Source organism: Corythoichthys intestinalis, chromosome 21, assembly GCF_030265065.1.
Source record: "Corythoichthys intestinalis isolate RoL2023-P3 chromosome 21, ASM3026506v1, whole genome shotgun sequence".
NCBI lineage: Eukaryota > Metazoa > Chordata > Actinopteri > Syngnathiformes > Syngnathidae > Corythoichthys > Corythoichthys intestinalis.
In genome coordinates, this window is record NC_080415.1 from 6,906,955 (window position 1) to 6,923,315 (window position 16,361).

Genomic DNA, 16,361 nt, shown 5'->3' on the forward strand with positions numbered 1-16,361 from the left:
TTTCCCATGATGCCTCACGCCCCCAAAACACTTCCTGGTTACTCACTCGGCTTCGGTTTGACACTCATCAACTGTGGTATTATTCGAAATGCTGGTGTCAAGTCGCTAAAGTCTGTCATGCCTTTGAATATAAAATGTAATTTACAGTTGTTGATAACGTCAAAAAGTTGTACTCCTTTATTTTAAGCCAGTCGTTTTGATAAGAAAGCGCGTACTCGTTTCTCGTATATTCAAGTCTTGCTTCTTAAGAATGGAACTTCTTGCACTTTGAGCCTACCACCCAAGCAGAGATGGTTTGTTTTTACTTTTACTTATCTCACCTTGGCCAAAAATTATGATTCACTATAAAAAGTCAAATTTGTATCATGTCTCTACGCCTGCGACATATATTATGTATATTATTCTAAATTCTTCTTTGGCCCTTCTTTTTTTTTTTAAGTTTCGCTGGAGATGAACAAATAAGTGGGGTGCGAAAGAAACGACTGTGGAATGGAGGAGTTCAGGCAGAAGTACTTATCCCTGTGTAAGGAAAAAGGTGTGGAACCCCAAAAAAGTATCTTGGACAAACTGCAGGATGGCCGCTCTTCCCGTCTGGATGTGAGTGGTCTGAATCTGTCATCAGACACCTGCACGCTCCTTGCCCGTGCCTTTCAGGAAGACATTTTCTTTACAGAGCTGTCTCTCAGTGACTGCATGCTTGGTGATGAAGGTGAGGAGGTGGAAAAATAAGTGAAATTTTTTATATGTAGTGAAGGAATCTGACCTTTTAGCCAGATTTCCGCAATCACGCCAGCCGAACTGCCAGACCCGTGCTGGCGTAGAGCCTGACAACCCAGCCAAAAGGCCAAACTCCGCGTGTGCACCTTAGTCTTAAACCCTTGTACTGACTCCAATTTGAAAGCTGGAAAAAGGCTTTGAGGCACAAGTTGACAATTTATTCAGGTCGACAGCGATCAAATGGCAAGGCGAAACAGAAACAGACTCAGGCGAGGAGGCAGACTCGTTCCTAGGTCACCATATCACAAGTCAACAAAAGGTTCCCAAGAAAAATAACACTGAGTAGTTAAACATTCAGTCTTTTTGAAGGCTCTCGCGGGGTGGGCTGTGGCCAGAAGAAGGGTGTGCTTGGGCCTTGTTTAGGATTATTGTCTGTGTAGCAGCCCCTTGGAATGATGACGTGAGATCGACTGATGTGTAAGGTTTCTTTATTTTCCAAACACTACTTCCGACACCGTGAAACTAAAAATTAATACAAAACAATTAACATTTCACAGTGAGCAAATATCAAACAATTCCAAACACAAATAAGACCCCTCGCTGCGCTCTCCGAGGCGTACAAATTAACCCGAACACGGTTAATTGGTCAAATGAAATGACATGTTACGCGTTTGTTAGATGTTAAAAAGGCGAAGCCTGGATATCGTAACTTAACAAGGAAGCGATCTTACCGGCTCCTGAGTTGCCAAGACGCAGCTGTCTGATGATTTACAACCGGATGTTACATCGCAGCATAGGTCCAAAAATCCATAAACAATTTACCATAACAGAAAACATCGTTCACAAATACAATTAAGTTGACAGTCTGTTTGTGGATTGGACAGGGAGATTCGGGAGTTACTGTTGTCAGGGCAACGAGGGTTGTGGATTTTGCCCCCTCAGCGTCAAATTGGCTCTTGGAGTCTTATCAGTCGTGTTATCAGTTGGATATCGGGCGTTCTCCAGTGTTCCTTGGGTTGGGACAGGGAATTCCGCCATTTGTTCTGGACTGGCCGGGAGAACTGATTGCGAGAGTTGGTGGTGCGGACGTGTGTTTGTAGATGTCTTACCTCGTCAGCGTCAATCTTGCCCAGTCAGTTTCATGACGCACACGTTGGGCTTCCGTGATAAGAAGGCTTCATGTATATCTTATGCCTATATTCTGCTTGTTTTCCTTAAACTATGGGTTAAGTGCTATTTATTTTATAGTGGGTGTTTTAGAGTAATGCAAACAGGAAATCCGAGAAACAATACAATTCACTGATTGATTATATTTTGTTAGAGCAGGGGTCCCCAAACTACGGCCCGCGGGCCGGATACGGCCCGCAGCCACATTTGGTCCGGCCCCCTGAACAAAACCAAAAAAAAAAATTGTAAAAAAAAAAAAAATTTTTTTTTTTTTTTCAATAGAGTTATTTATGTCCTGGCTTTTTTCTGTGAAGAACTGAGCAATGGTTATTTGGTTATTATCTATTTAATTAATACAGTATTATTATATTATATTATATTATATTACATGATATTATATTATATTATATTATATTCAGGGGTGCACATAAGTGGTCCGCACATGCGTACTGGACGTAGACAAACGCGCTGGCCCTCAACGGCTTCCATACGCTTTTGCGTACCGATGGCTGACCACTCTATTTGCGGCGGACACGAGAAAATAACTTCTCAAAATGTCGATGAGGCAGGCCACACTGAGTAATTACTTCCGTGTTCCCCCACCCCTGTCAAAAGACAGACAGACGACAGAGACGTCACCGGAGCTACCGAAAAAAAGGACTTTTGCTGAAAAGTGGCTACAGGAGGTACCATGGCTAGAAGCGAATGATGCTCGCACGGAAATGCGGTACAAAATGTGCCGTGAGAATCCCAATGTCGCCGATTAGAGCAACGCATTTTATGTAGGGTCAAAGAATTTCAGCCATCCAAACTTTGAAAAGCACGAAAAAAACAGAGAGCATGTGGCAATTAAGCAAACTATCGATGTCAAACAGGACCCCACTCGCCCTATGGACATGTGGCGGAATAGGGCGGAATAAAGGTAATGAACAGCGACATGCACTGACAAACGTGTTTTTGCTCTCATTTTACAAAGCTAAACATGCACGTTCAATGAGGTCTTATGAGGAGGACATCCCACTTTTAAAAAGGCTTGGAGTTAATGTGGGAGCTGCATAATGCCCTTTATTTTGAATTGGTGCTTTTATGTTTATTTCTTTACATTTCACTTCAAAGTAATGGCAATTTTGTTGTGCCAGTTGATGTTAATCAAGCATTAACTGTTAATATAATTAATCAAAGTTAATTGGCTCTAAGTAAAGCTTGTCATAAATTTATCGCATCAGGTGGGTCGGCTCTCAAGCTCAATGAGGACCAAGTCACATCTCCAGGTCCTCCTCTGAGAACCTGGGCAAAAAAATTATGTGCACCCCTGATTATATTATATTATATTATATGATATGATATGATATGATATTATTAAGGCTGGGACTTTAACGCATTAATTTCGATTAATTAATTATAAAGCTTTTAACGCGTTAAAAATTTTAACGCAATTAATTGTTTCAGTTCCATTTGTCCGCATGCGGAACCTTCCTACTCGTGTGTTTCTGGTACGCCGGTAAATCTGACGCACACAAACAAACGCTAACAGCAGCAGTGATGGGAGGCGACATTTTATTTGGACAGTTAGGGACTAGTTTTCCCCTATAAAACGCATCCTGATGGGACAATGGACAAGAGCATTGTTTTGTGCAAGCTGCCGACGCGGCCGCGCGCCTTCCTCGTCCCCCTCTTCCCGCCCGCCCTTTAACCAGGGCGCGGCGGCAGCGAGGGTCCCGGCACGGTCGGCTTGGCGGTCACGGTTGCACCCGGCGGGCTGCCTCGGCCGGTGCTTGTGCAAGCTGCTATTCGATGACGAAAAGCAGACCAAAGAAGACCGATTGAAGTCTGTCGAGTATGTTGGTTTGACACGGGACCACTGGACTTTCTTGAGCAATTCTAACTATCTCGGAGTGACCGCACATACAATACAAGTTGTCAACAATGAATGGCATTTGGCGTCTTTCGTCCTGACTGTGCAAAAAGCCAACGACAGACGCTAAACAGTAAACTGTGCAGACCAGTTTTTTTTCGGTAGCTGAGTCCTGGGAGATTGAACGAAAAGTCAAAACAATTGGTACGGATTGTTGAATAACTTAATGTTGAAGTGTTGCACTTTGTTATTTTCTTGCAGTTTAATTATCAGTGTTTACATTTCACTATTTGAAAGAAAATATTTGGCAATATTTTATGCCTCATAGTTTTATCTTGTAACTACTGAAAAGTAGTTATGTATACAGTTAAAAAACAGTAACTATCTAAAGAAAAATGTTTTCAAAGAACATAAATAATCCGGGTGCCTGAAACACTTTAAACCTGAATAGCTGTATGAGCACTTTGACCAATTGTATGCTGATGACATTACATATTAACAGTAATAAATTTGTTGTTAAGCTCAAAAAGGCTTTTTTTTATTGAGAACACGATTTGTTTTGTCAATATATGGTTTTCAATTAGAATGCGATTAATTTCGATTAATTAATTACAAACCCTGTAATTAACTCGATTAAAAATTTTAATCGAGTCCCACCACTAGATATTATATTATATTATATTATATTAACGCGATAACTTTGACAGCTCTTAACGGGCGGTAATTAATTTTTTTCATTAATCACGTTAAAATATTTGACGCAATTAACGCATATGCCCCGCTCAAACAGATTAAAATGACAGCAGTGTCATGTCCACTTGTTACTTGTGTTTTTTGTCTCCCTCTGCTGGCGCTTGGGTGCGACTGATTTTATGCACCATGAGCATTGTGTAATTCTTGACATCAACAATGGTGAGCTACTAGTTAATTTTTTTGATTGAAAATTTTACCAATTTTATTAAAACGAAAACATTAAGAGGGGTTTTAACATAAAATTTCTATAATTTGTACTAAAATCTATCTTTTAAGAACTACAAGTCTTTCTATCCAGGGATTGCTTTGACAGAATATTAATGTTAATGCCATCTTGTTGATTTATTGTTATAATAAACAAATACAGTACTTATGTACAGTATGTTGAATGTATATATCCGTCTTGTGTCTTATCTTTCCATTCCAACAATAATTTACAGAAAAATAAGGCATATTTTAGAGATGTTTGAATTGCGATTAATTACGATTAATTTTTAAGCTGTGATTAACTCGCTTAAAAATTTTAATCGTTTGACAGCCCTAATTATATTATATTATATTATACTATATTATATTATATCATTTTTATTTTATTTACTTTGGTTCCGTGAAGAATCCAGAAAGGGTTATTTGATTGTGGCTTTCTGAAAAACAATACATTTTTACATTTAGGCACTCCTGCAATCGTCACACTTTTTCTGTTACAAACTGACCCCGGCCCCTCATCAGAGAAGAGAAGGGTTATGTGGCCATCACAGGAAAAAGTTTGGGGACCCCTGTGTTAGAGTAATACAAACAGTCGATCGGTAAATAAGAGAAAAGATACTATTCCCTTCAGTAGCCTATGTACCAAGGTTTGAAAATGAACAAAATGAGGAAGAGATAGAATTAGGGATGTCCCAATCACATATTTTTGCACATGAGTCCCCTGATTTTGAGAATCTGTCGATACCGTGTCCCGATCCAGTACCCCAAAAAATGTTTGTTTTTATTTTATTTGGATAAAAGTTCCAAACATGGTACAGTCAGAGGTGAAAGTGGGCCGAAACGGGCAGGAACTCCGTACCGGCATGAGTTTTGGGGCCGGAACACTGTTCCGGCATACGGTGCTTTCATCCCGAAAATATAACGCCAACTGTCAAAACTCGCTGTTTATTTAAAAAAAAAAAAAAAAAAAAAAAAAAAAAACTTCTCCGCTGCCACATACGCATCTCCAAAAAGAACAATCTACTAATGTCAGATTAACAGTGCTGGCCTAAAGTATTGCCAACCGTGCGGTTCTGTCAGATAGTGCTAAATTTCTCCCAGAAAATGATGGCAATTACGAATGCTTTGGTAGTAATATCTTCATTTATTTTGCTTGTAATGGAAAAACACAAAAGAGAAATGACAAAAAAAATTGACTCATTATCATTTTACACAAAACTCCAAAAATGGGCCGGACAAAAGTATTGGCACCCTCAGCCTAGTACTTGGTAGCACAACCTTTAGACAAAATAACTGCGAACAACCGCTTCCGGTATCCATCAATGAGTTTCTTAAACAGCTCTGCTGTAATTTTAGACTATTTTACTTTGGCCAACTGCTCCAGGTCTCTGAGATTTGAAGGGTGCCTTCTCCAAACTGACATTTTCAGATTTCTCCACAGGTGTTCTATGAGATTCAGGTCGGGACTAATTGCTGGCCACTTTAGAAGTCTCCAGTGCTTTCCCTCAAACCATTTTTTAGTGCTTTTTGAAGTGTGTTTTGGGTCATTGTCCTGCTGGAAGACCCATGACCTCTGAGGGACACCCAGCTTTCTCACACTGGGCGCTATACTATGCTGCAAAATTTGTTGGTAGTGTTCAGACTTCATAATGAGCACACGGTCAAGCAGTCCAGTGCCAGAGGAAGCGAAGCAACCCCAAAACATCTGGGAACCTCCGCCATGTTTGACGGTGGTGACCGTGTTCTTTTCTTTGATGGATTTCTTTTCCCTGTAAACTCTATGTTGATGCCTTTTCCCAAAAAACTCTATTTTCGTCTCATCTGACCAGAGAACATTCTTCCAAAACGTTTTTGTCTTTTTCAGGTAAGTTTTGGCAAACTCCAGCCTGGCTTTTTTATGTGTCTGGGTCAGAAGTGGAGTCTTTCTGGGTATCCTACCATAGAATCCCTTTTCATTCAGACGCTGTCAGATAGTACGGGTTGACACTGTTGTACCCTCGGGCTGCAGGACAGCTTGAACTTGTTTGGATGTTAGTCGAGGTTCTTTATTCACCATCCGCTCAATCTTTCGTTGAAATCTCTCGTCAATTTTTTTTTTCCGTTCACATTTAGGGAAGTTAGCCACAGTGCCCCGGGCTTTACACTTATTGATGACACTGCGGACGGTAGACTCAGGAACATTCAGGTCTTTGGAGATGGACTTGTAGCGCTGAGATTGCCCATGCTTCCTCACAATTTTGCTTCTCAAGTCCTCAGACAGTTCTTTGGTCTTCTTTCTTTTCTCCATGCTCAATGTAGTACACATAAGGACACAGGACGGAGGTTGAATCAACTTTAATCCTTTTTAACTGGATGCAAGTGTGATTTAGTTATTGCCACCACCTGTTATGTGCCACAGGTAAGTAACAGGTGCTGTTAATTACACAAATAATAGAAGCATCACATGATTTTTCAAAGGGTGCCAATACTTTTGTCCGGCCCATTTTTTTGTGTAAAATGATAATGATTAATTTTTTTTTCCCATTCTCTAATGTGTTCTTTCAAAACAAAATAAACGAAGATATTACCACCAAAGCATTTGTAATTGCAATCATTTTCTGGGAGAAATTATTATTATTCGACAGAATTTCAGGGGTGCCAATACTTTTGGCCAGCACTGTATGTTCACCTCTTTGTGTGTTGACTTTTAGGTGCCAAAGCTCTTCTCGCTGGTCTTTTTCACAATACATCGCTCAAAGTTTTGGATTTAAAGGTAACTTTTCACAAATTACACTGTATTAACGTTTTTTGCCAAATGTATTTTTTAAAGTGTCTTTGTGAAAATTATTTTTAACAGGGAAACAACCTGAAATCATCAGGGGCTGAGATTTTGGGAAAGCTGCTGGCACGAAACAATACTCTGATTCGGTAAGAACGCCGTCTATTATTCTGCATCTTACTGTTATATACTGTGTGTATTTCAAATGTACATCACAACAAGAACTTTGATTAACTGTGGTCCACTCAACATTTTGTATGCAGGTTAGTGCTAGACTGGAATGCACTCGGAGTGTGGGATGAAGCCTTCACTATCTTTTGCGAAGGTCTGGGTTCTAACAGTGCGCTTACACATCTTGACCTGCGGAATAATCAGATCAACCATCATGGAATGTTGGCGCTTGCGCAGGCACTTAAACACAACAGCAACCTGAAAGCACTTGGTAAATCATACACACATAATATTGTATCTACTAAGGGTGTGACAAAAATATGGAAATGGGTTATGTATCGTGATACTTTGTATCCCAAAAGGTTATCGATATGCTCCTGCCAAGAATTGATATGTTGTTTTAAAGTGATCCACAGACACAAAGACTTGTAGTTCGTACAAGATAAATGTTAGTACTATGAGTTAATAATTTGATATTAAAAACCCTCTTGATGTTTTGGTGTTTTATCAAATTTGTAAAATAAGTCATAGGTAGGTCCCCATTGTTGTTGAGGTCGCAATCCACGCTTGGCGGTGACGTAAACGGGTGGCGTTGCTGGGCTTTCAGAATATGACTCTTTAGGGAAACAAACATGTCATCTATTTAACCCTTTCAATTTGAACCCGAGCAGAACGTTAATGAGCAGGACAGCACTGTTGATATTTCACAAAACTAGCAGCAAAAGCAAAATGAACAGGAAAGATGGGATGAGATGAGAGTAGGACAAAACCGGTCGTGTTCATGTGGCAAGTTTGTCTAGTGTCAGTGACAGCAAACATTCTCCCTCTCTAGTGACGGAGCAGGAGAGTGTTTGCTGTCAAGAACTCCAGTTTTTGTTTGCAGATCTTCATGGTAAGCTATTGTGCGATCAAACTTATTCAAATATGTTTATGGAGATTGTTAGCATCCAGAGCTGTCGTGTGCTTTACATATGATTAGGATATCCAATGAAACACGGCAGTTTGATTACTTTTACAGATAGCCTCACAGCACACGAAAAGTTTGCCTCAACCGAGACGTCTATTGGGCTCCGCCTCCGTGACCAAGAGGGTGCCGCCTAGGGGTGCACGATATCCATTTTTTGAAACCGATATCGATAACTTCCTCCTCCTCAAGGCCGATACCGATACGATAACCGATAATATATTTATAATTTTTCAATGTATATTCACCTGAGTTTTTGAACACCTGTAGGTCAAAAATACTTGTGGTTGATTCAGCATAGATTTGCCTTTGACTGAACCAGAATTTTCATGATGACATGAACATTATTATAATGAACAAAACAAAGACAGTAACAAAGCTTTGCATACTGGAAAAACAGGAGTGGAAACAAACACACACATCCCAATCCGACACTGTGCCAAAAATATTATTAATAGGGCCGATAATATATTATGTTATCGGATTTATTGGGATTACGTCATAATTCCTATTATCGGACCGGTAATTATCGGACCGATAATTATCGTGCACCTCTAGTGCCGCCTCACCCGATTGGAACCAGGTCGCCAACCGTCATATTTTTGTCACGTAAAAGCGCTGTCCTGATTGATCATCATCCTGCCAGGGTTCTCAGATTTTGTGCCCTTATCAGATGTTGCTCCCGAAGGTTTTGTGGCGGGAAATAAACACTCGTTTAGTTAGACTCTAATTTTCTGAAGGTGCCAAATAAACATCATACACCATACACCTTACATCATAAACACATGGTGCCTTGTAATACGGCATAAATAAATGCTTAAGAAGGATAAACGACACGGAAAACGAATTAATAAATGTACTGTATTAAACTGATTGATGATTTGATTGCTGGCTATTCGTATCATTTTCTGCCTAGCAGTTTATCATGATGCCTTATTTTGCACATTGAGATGTAAGAGGACTGTCGTTTATTTTATTTGTACTTAAAGCACGTTCGCTGCATTTAGGTAAGGTTCAACAGCGCACTGTTCAGTAAAATTAGCTAACACCACAAGGACAATGTTATTTTTTTCTACATCGTCAGCATGTGTATTGTTTATTGATCTATTAGCTGCAATCAGACGCTCAAGTCCTCAGATGAAAACCAACTAATGTGTCACAGTCCGCAAATGCTAAAACAAGGTTGGATCCCAAAGCAGACAGCAAATAACAGACGGATTGCGTACAAACATTTATTGAACACACACAAAAAAACAGGCGATCGCGTAAAGGAAGACAAAAAAAGGGTCCGTGACAGTAGGTCGGGATCAATATTAAAAATAAAACAAACAAACACGGAAGGCCGTGATGAGAGGCAGGCGAACAAAAAACTAAGGCACGGATGCAACTAGCAATGAAGGTATCGAGGAAAACTGTCAAATAGCAGCAAGTCAATATATTGGCAACCCGCCTAGGATCGGTTTAAAGACACTGCTGATGAGCTGAAATTAGATGCAGGTACAACGTCAGGAACTCATCCCATAGCTCTGTAACAAACCAGTCGTAATAGCTTTGCTAGTATCAAGCATAGCTATTCTCCCAGTACCCCCCAAACCGTGTCCTCACCCCCAGCTTGCATTAAGCACGTAAAATATGGTGGCCTCCGTAGGTCAAAACATGTACTAAATATTATAGATTTTTAAATTAACGGCAATAATATGTGTTTCTTTCTTTAGTACAATAGAACATTTGTACCTCATTAGAGTCTTTATACACGTGGATCCCTTTAAAAAGGTATCACTTAAAAACAAACAAAAAAAAGGAACCAACAAGTTGCGACCAAAATCTTCCACTATTATAGTGTGTCTGTTAACTCAATGGCTCCCTTGACGGTGCTAAATGCCCAATACATTTAGACTGAGAGGGATCATAGCCAGTCTTACCGATTTTCGGGGCATTTACAGGTCACTTTCTGTTCATTTTAGGGCATTTACAGGTGACTTCCTGTTGCGTATATGAGTCACTGCCTATTCTTTTGGGGTATATTCCCAGGTCACTACCTGTTCTGTAACCCAAAATCAATAGGAAGTAACCAATAACAGCCTAAAAATCATCAAGAAGGGACACAGAAGTGCTGCCAAATCTCCAGAAAGTCATCCAGAAAGGTCCCAAAATCAACAGGAAGTGACTGCAAATCAACAACAAATGACCTAATATGCCCTAAAATTGAACTCATTGTTTGCCGTTGACCGCAATAGACGTACAATTCATTTGAAGTGGGAGGGATGGCAACGATTGAACGTTCACTTTGAATGGATTGGACGTCTACTATTGATAAACTATTCCAATTCACAGCAGAAGGATAATAATATCTACACAGTATATACACTATATGCTTTATATAATGGCAATATACAGAATGGCCAAGAAGTCTATAAATTCACTCCTCACATTTGTTTTTTACGCTTACTGTCAACAGATCTCAGGTGGAACAATATTGGTCTCCTTGGTGGCAGGTGTCTCCTGGAGGCTTTGAAGAGCAACCACAATCTTGAGCAATTGGACTTGGCGGGGAACAACATACCAAGTGACACATTCAAAGCTCTCGGTATTTCTGCATATGTTTGATTTTTCATTTTTTTCACTCAGGGGAATTTTTGTTGTACTCTGCCAAAACATTTCTTTTTAATATATTGACTGCCATCTACACCGATAAATGTCGAATCATTTTGATAGCAAGTCCCGGTGACTGCAACCCACGGCTCTCTGTACCCTCTCACAATAAGGCGCATTGTAGTATAAGGTGCATTTTCAATGAATGGCCTATTTGAAAACTGTTTTCACCTAAAGTGTATACTGCATTATAAGGTGCAGTCATCATGGTAGTAGTGGTTGGGGTTGCGTTATACATCCATTAGCTGGTGCTGCACTCAAGGGAATGTCATGCCATGATTAACCAATATTAATCCATATATAAGGCGCTTCGAATAATAAGGCGCACTGTGTCCTTTTGAAAAAATGGAAGGCTTTTAGGTACGCCTTATAGTGTTGACAATACAATAAATAAAATAAAATTACCATATTTTCCGCACTATAAGGTGCATCGTAATATAAGGCGCAACTTCAATGAATGGCCTTTTTGAAAACTCTTTTCGTATATAGTGCACACTGCATTATAAAGCGCAGTTGTAGTAGTTCTAGGGGTTTCATTATGTATCCACTAGATGAAGCTGCGTTAAAGGGATTGTCATGCCATGATTAACAAAAATTGAGCCTTTTATAAAGCGTGTCGGATTATAAAGCACACTTTCAGCTTTTGAGAAAATTGAACATATTTAGGTGTGCCTTAAAGTTGGGAAAATACGATACGTGTAGTGCTGCAACGATTGATCAATTAACTCGAGTATTCAATTAGAAAAAAAATATTCGAATTAAATTTTGTTGCCTCGAGTATTCGTTTAATAAAGTGGCGTTGTAATGTTTTATTTTGAAGTGTTTAAATTTAGTTTATTGATGAAGGTGGATACATTGCCCTCTGGTCTGCCTCATTTCACATGGCTGAATCCAACTGCTCCCTTTTATGACCAACGTAAGCTAAGTTTTTCTTTGGGCTAATGTTTTTTAATGCATTCGTAATTTAGTTTGTATGTATATTTAGCCGTTTATTGTGGAAATATGAGTCTGAACCATTTGTTAAGAGCATTGGGAAAAAAAAGTTAGCATTTTATAGCATTTAAGCTAGCGGACTTCTGCCATGTAAGTTAGCCAATTGTTCTTTTGTTGTACATAGATCCTCATTTTTTTTTTTTTTAATACCGTTTGAAGCTCAGCTTAGGTATTTTAATTTTTCATGTTCCTTTTCCGATTACTCGATTATTCGAACTAACTAGTTCATCGATTAATCGACTACTAAAATAATCGATAGCTGCAGCCCTAGGTACGTGTACAATGTAAAACATTATTTCATGTAACCAGTAGGTGGCAATAGTGCATTGTTATTATGATGTCCCAAATACAATATCTCTTCTTGCTGAAACAATATCTCGATTTTCTCAGTAATGAATAAAAATGTGAAAATTGCTTGACCAAATATTATATCTCTAATGCCCATTAAATGCACGTACAGTGATTTGAAAATGTGCCCTTAAATTAACTTGCAGTCAAGCACTGTGAGAAAGAGCATTTCAACAAATCTGGATAGTGACACTTTTGCTAATGTTTATATTGTCTAACCCTTTCAGAGCATATTGTTGGTCGCAACACAGATCAACGATCCACTATGAGAGAAAACCACAGCAGAACGCAGGTCCTCAGCAAGGAGATTCAGAACCTGAAGCAAGAGAAGGGACGTCAGGTAGCTGAAGCACTAAACCACGGGTCATGAAGGGCCATTTCTAGCTCTTGATTAGCGCATCTGGCTCATTTCATTCCACCCGACTTCTTAAATGTGGACATGGCTGGTGCGCCTGACCATACACTTCATAATATATTGACGTGACACATTCCCCATTCACTGCGTCACGCCTTCCCAAAGAGGGCCGTCCCACACTCATTTATTAGCAGTCGGTCACATGCAGCGATCTAATGCCGAATTTAGGTTGAAAAAGTAGGAAAGCTGTACTGCATACAAACAGGAAGGATTGTCTCAGGAGTGATTTATTCGAAGATTCAAGGTAGTTATTATATTTTTCGTACCATGCATGCATTTTGAAAAGTTTGAAAAAAATCAATGGGAGAAATTAGCGGCTACAGCACATGTGTCAAACCGGTCCTTTAAGGGCCGCAGTGGGTGCGGGTTTTTGTTCAAGTCCATCAGTTGGACAGCCTTTCACCAATCCGGTGTCTTACAATTGATTGCAGTCAGGTGCTGCTTGTTTTCACAGAAACTTCATTGGTTGAACTGTTGGAAAAAAGACCAGGACCCACTGCGGCCCATTGTGGAATCGGTTTGATGCCACTGGGCTACAGCATTGGCATTATACTTTGCAATATTTATGTAAAATAAATGCTAACTGTCCGGTTTTTTGTTGTTGGTTTTTTTGGGGTTTTAACCATGAATCGAGGCTGTTTTACGTCTTTATCTAAAAAGAATTCAGGGATTTAAGCATTTATTCACAAGAATTTTTAACGGAAAAAGCTCTTTGTTTACATAAGGCGGCCGCTAATTTGCTTACTAAGTAGCATCATAGTTCGCAATATTTACAGCGGAAAACACTCAGGTGACTTGAAGTTCCGCTTTGAGACGCCCAATTTAGCCAACTTTCAAAATTGTCCGATATGCATGTGTGATACATCATTTGAAAGCTTAAAATCTCAATTTTCTGGGAGAAGAAAATTTTTGAACAGGAGGGCATTTTTTTTTTTTTTTTTTTTTTTTTTATTTTTTATGTTTTTTAAAAAAGCAAAACCCTATCTGGAGGTGCGAGCACGCGAGAGAAGAATTACAGACGCTATGACTTTAACGAGATATTATCGCGTGCTTACCTTGTTTCGATCCAAAAACTCCATGTAGCATGATCACTGAGTGTCAAGACACAGCTATGAATGGCCACAGCTGGATTCTTTGGGGATTTTATGGGTGAAACCTGGTAATATAACAAGGGTCGCAATGCAGAAATCGCAGACATCAAGGAGTGGGTGAGATTTTCGTTTTCATATATTTACCCTTTTACACATTTTTTATTTTTCTTTTTTCTTTTTTTTGTTTTGATCGATTATCATCTAACATATCGGAGAAAATGCAACAATAACAAAAAAAAAATACAATTAAGCGATAGTTATGAGGTAGATATCTGTGACTTTTTTACAGACGCCATTTTTTTCATTGTGACATAATCTGTTTAAAAGTTTAAAATATGCAAGTGCAAAAATTTTCGAAAGTTCTTTTTTTCAAACGAAATATTAGACATCAATTAATGAGTCTAAGCTAAACACGACAGACATCCTGAATAATGAATATAATTAATTACCTTTGTTTTATGGCTGGGTTGAAACAAAAGCGGTTGCGCGACGTCTGTAAACGGGGATTTTCAGGGTAAAATGGACAAATTAAAAATAGTTTGGGGGCTTAATGCGCAATGAATCTACTATGGCAGCATATAGACATATTGTTCTATCAAACACAACAGTTGTTTTGGCTTAAAATACAGCAGTTTATTTTAAAGAGGGGTGCAAGAGCAGAAACTGCTTTTTCAGTCTTGTCTGTGTTTTCCGCCTTACGTAAAATAAATGCTAACTGCACGTTTTTTGTTGTTTTTTTTAACCAAGAATCGAGACTCTTTTACATCCATATCTATAAAGATTTCAATGATTTAAGTGTTTATTCACAAGAATTTTCAACAGAAAAAGCTCTTTGTCTGTGTTTCCACTTGGTCAGCTTTGACGGAGATAGGACCCCATATGAATTAAATGTACATCCCAATAATACTCAATTCGGCGCCTACTGATTGTGGATAGCACGGAAATGGCAATCGCATCGCCTGTACTGGTGGGCACATGTACCCATGTTTTTTGTTTCTACTTTCAGCAAATATGCCCAACGCTTTGCTATGTTTGTATTTGAAACATAAAAATTAATTCTAAAGAGAAAGTAACCCCCAAAAATCGAAAATCCACAAAGTAGAAGCGGAACTTATTTACATTAAAAAAAAATTGTTTAAATGGGTGTGTTAATAACTATGATATATATGAGATATACTAAAAGAAAACAATGGCTTGTACATGTATACATGCATATATCTTAACACTTTTAAATAAAATACTATATTTTTTCTTTCTTTCTTTTTTTTTTTTAAATTAAAAAAAATCTGTGATGGACCGTGGACGTGAAGTTTGAAGCGCGATATAGCGAGGGATCACTGTATACTCAATTCACCCAGCAAGTGGATTAGATCTCTTCAACAACTACTTAGTTGACATTTTTCCTTTTTTCTCTGTAGTATGACTTGAAACTCACCCTTCAAGTCATAATGCCAGTTTTAGTTAGCTTCTTCGGGTTTATATTGTTTGTATTTATTGCGTTTAATTGATTGTTTTGTTCCTCCACTTTCTCAGTTCCAAAACTTGATGGTGACCATTGACAGGCAAAGAGAGGAAATGGGTAAATCAAACAGGTGAGAACACATACATATTTGGTCGAAAAATGTATATATATATGTATATTGTGACAAAGGTCAGTAGATTTTGTCAGTCGTTTCAGAAATTCAAAGAATCTCAGGTTATTATGGTTTACAGATACAGTGCCTTGCAAAAGTATTCGGCCCCCTTGAATCTTGCAACCTTTCGCCACATTTCAGGCTTCAAACATAAAGATATGAAATTTAATTTTTATCTGTCAAGAATCAACAACAAGTGGGACACAATCGTGAAGTGGAACAACATTTATTGGATAATTTAAACTTTTTTAACAAATAAAAAACTGAAAAGTGGGGCGTGCAATATTATTCGGCCCCTTTACTTTCAGTGCAGCAAACTCACTCCAGAAGTTCAGTGAGGATCTCTGAATGATCCAATGTTGTCCTAAATGACCGATGATGATAAATAGAATCCACCTGTGTGTAATCAAGTCTCCGTATAAATGCACCTGCTCTATGATAGTCTCAGGGTTCTGTTTAAAGTGCAAGGAAGAATGGGCAAGAATGTCAGTCTCTCGATGTGCAAAACTGATAGAAACATACCCCAAGCGACTTGCAGCTGTAATTGGAGCAAAAGGTATTAACGCAAGGGGGCCGAATAATATTGCACGCCCCACTTTTCAGTTTTTTATTTGTTAAAAAAGTTTAAATTATCCA

General features: G+C 38.8%; 1 protein-coding gene across 1 annotated transcript in view; it reads left to right on the plus strand.

Annotated features, from left to right (window-relative positions):
* Positions 1-49: 49 nt before the first annotated feature.
* Positions 50-16,361, plus strand: part of lrrc45 (leucine rich repeat containing 45) — a 40,847-nt gene continuing 24,535 nt past the window's right edge. Inside the window, exons 1-8 of the mRNA XM_057825162.1 lie at positions 50-293; positions 440-709; positions 7,390-7,451; positions 7,536-7,606; positions 7,721-7,899; positions 11,051-11,179; positions 12,813-12,925; positions 15,625-15,683. Coding sequence (XP_057681145.1) covers positions 490-709; positions 7,390-7,451; positions 7,536-7,606; positions 7,721-7,899; positions 11,051-11,179; positions 12,813-12,925; positions 15,625-15,683 — 833 coding nt within the window. The 5' untranslated portion in view covers positions 50-293; positions 440-489. The remainder of the gene's footprint in view (positions 294-439; positions 710-7,389; positions 7,452-7,535; positions 7,607-7,720; positions 7,900-11,050; positions 11,180-12,812; positions 12,926-15,624; positions 15,684-16,361) is intronic.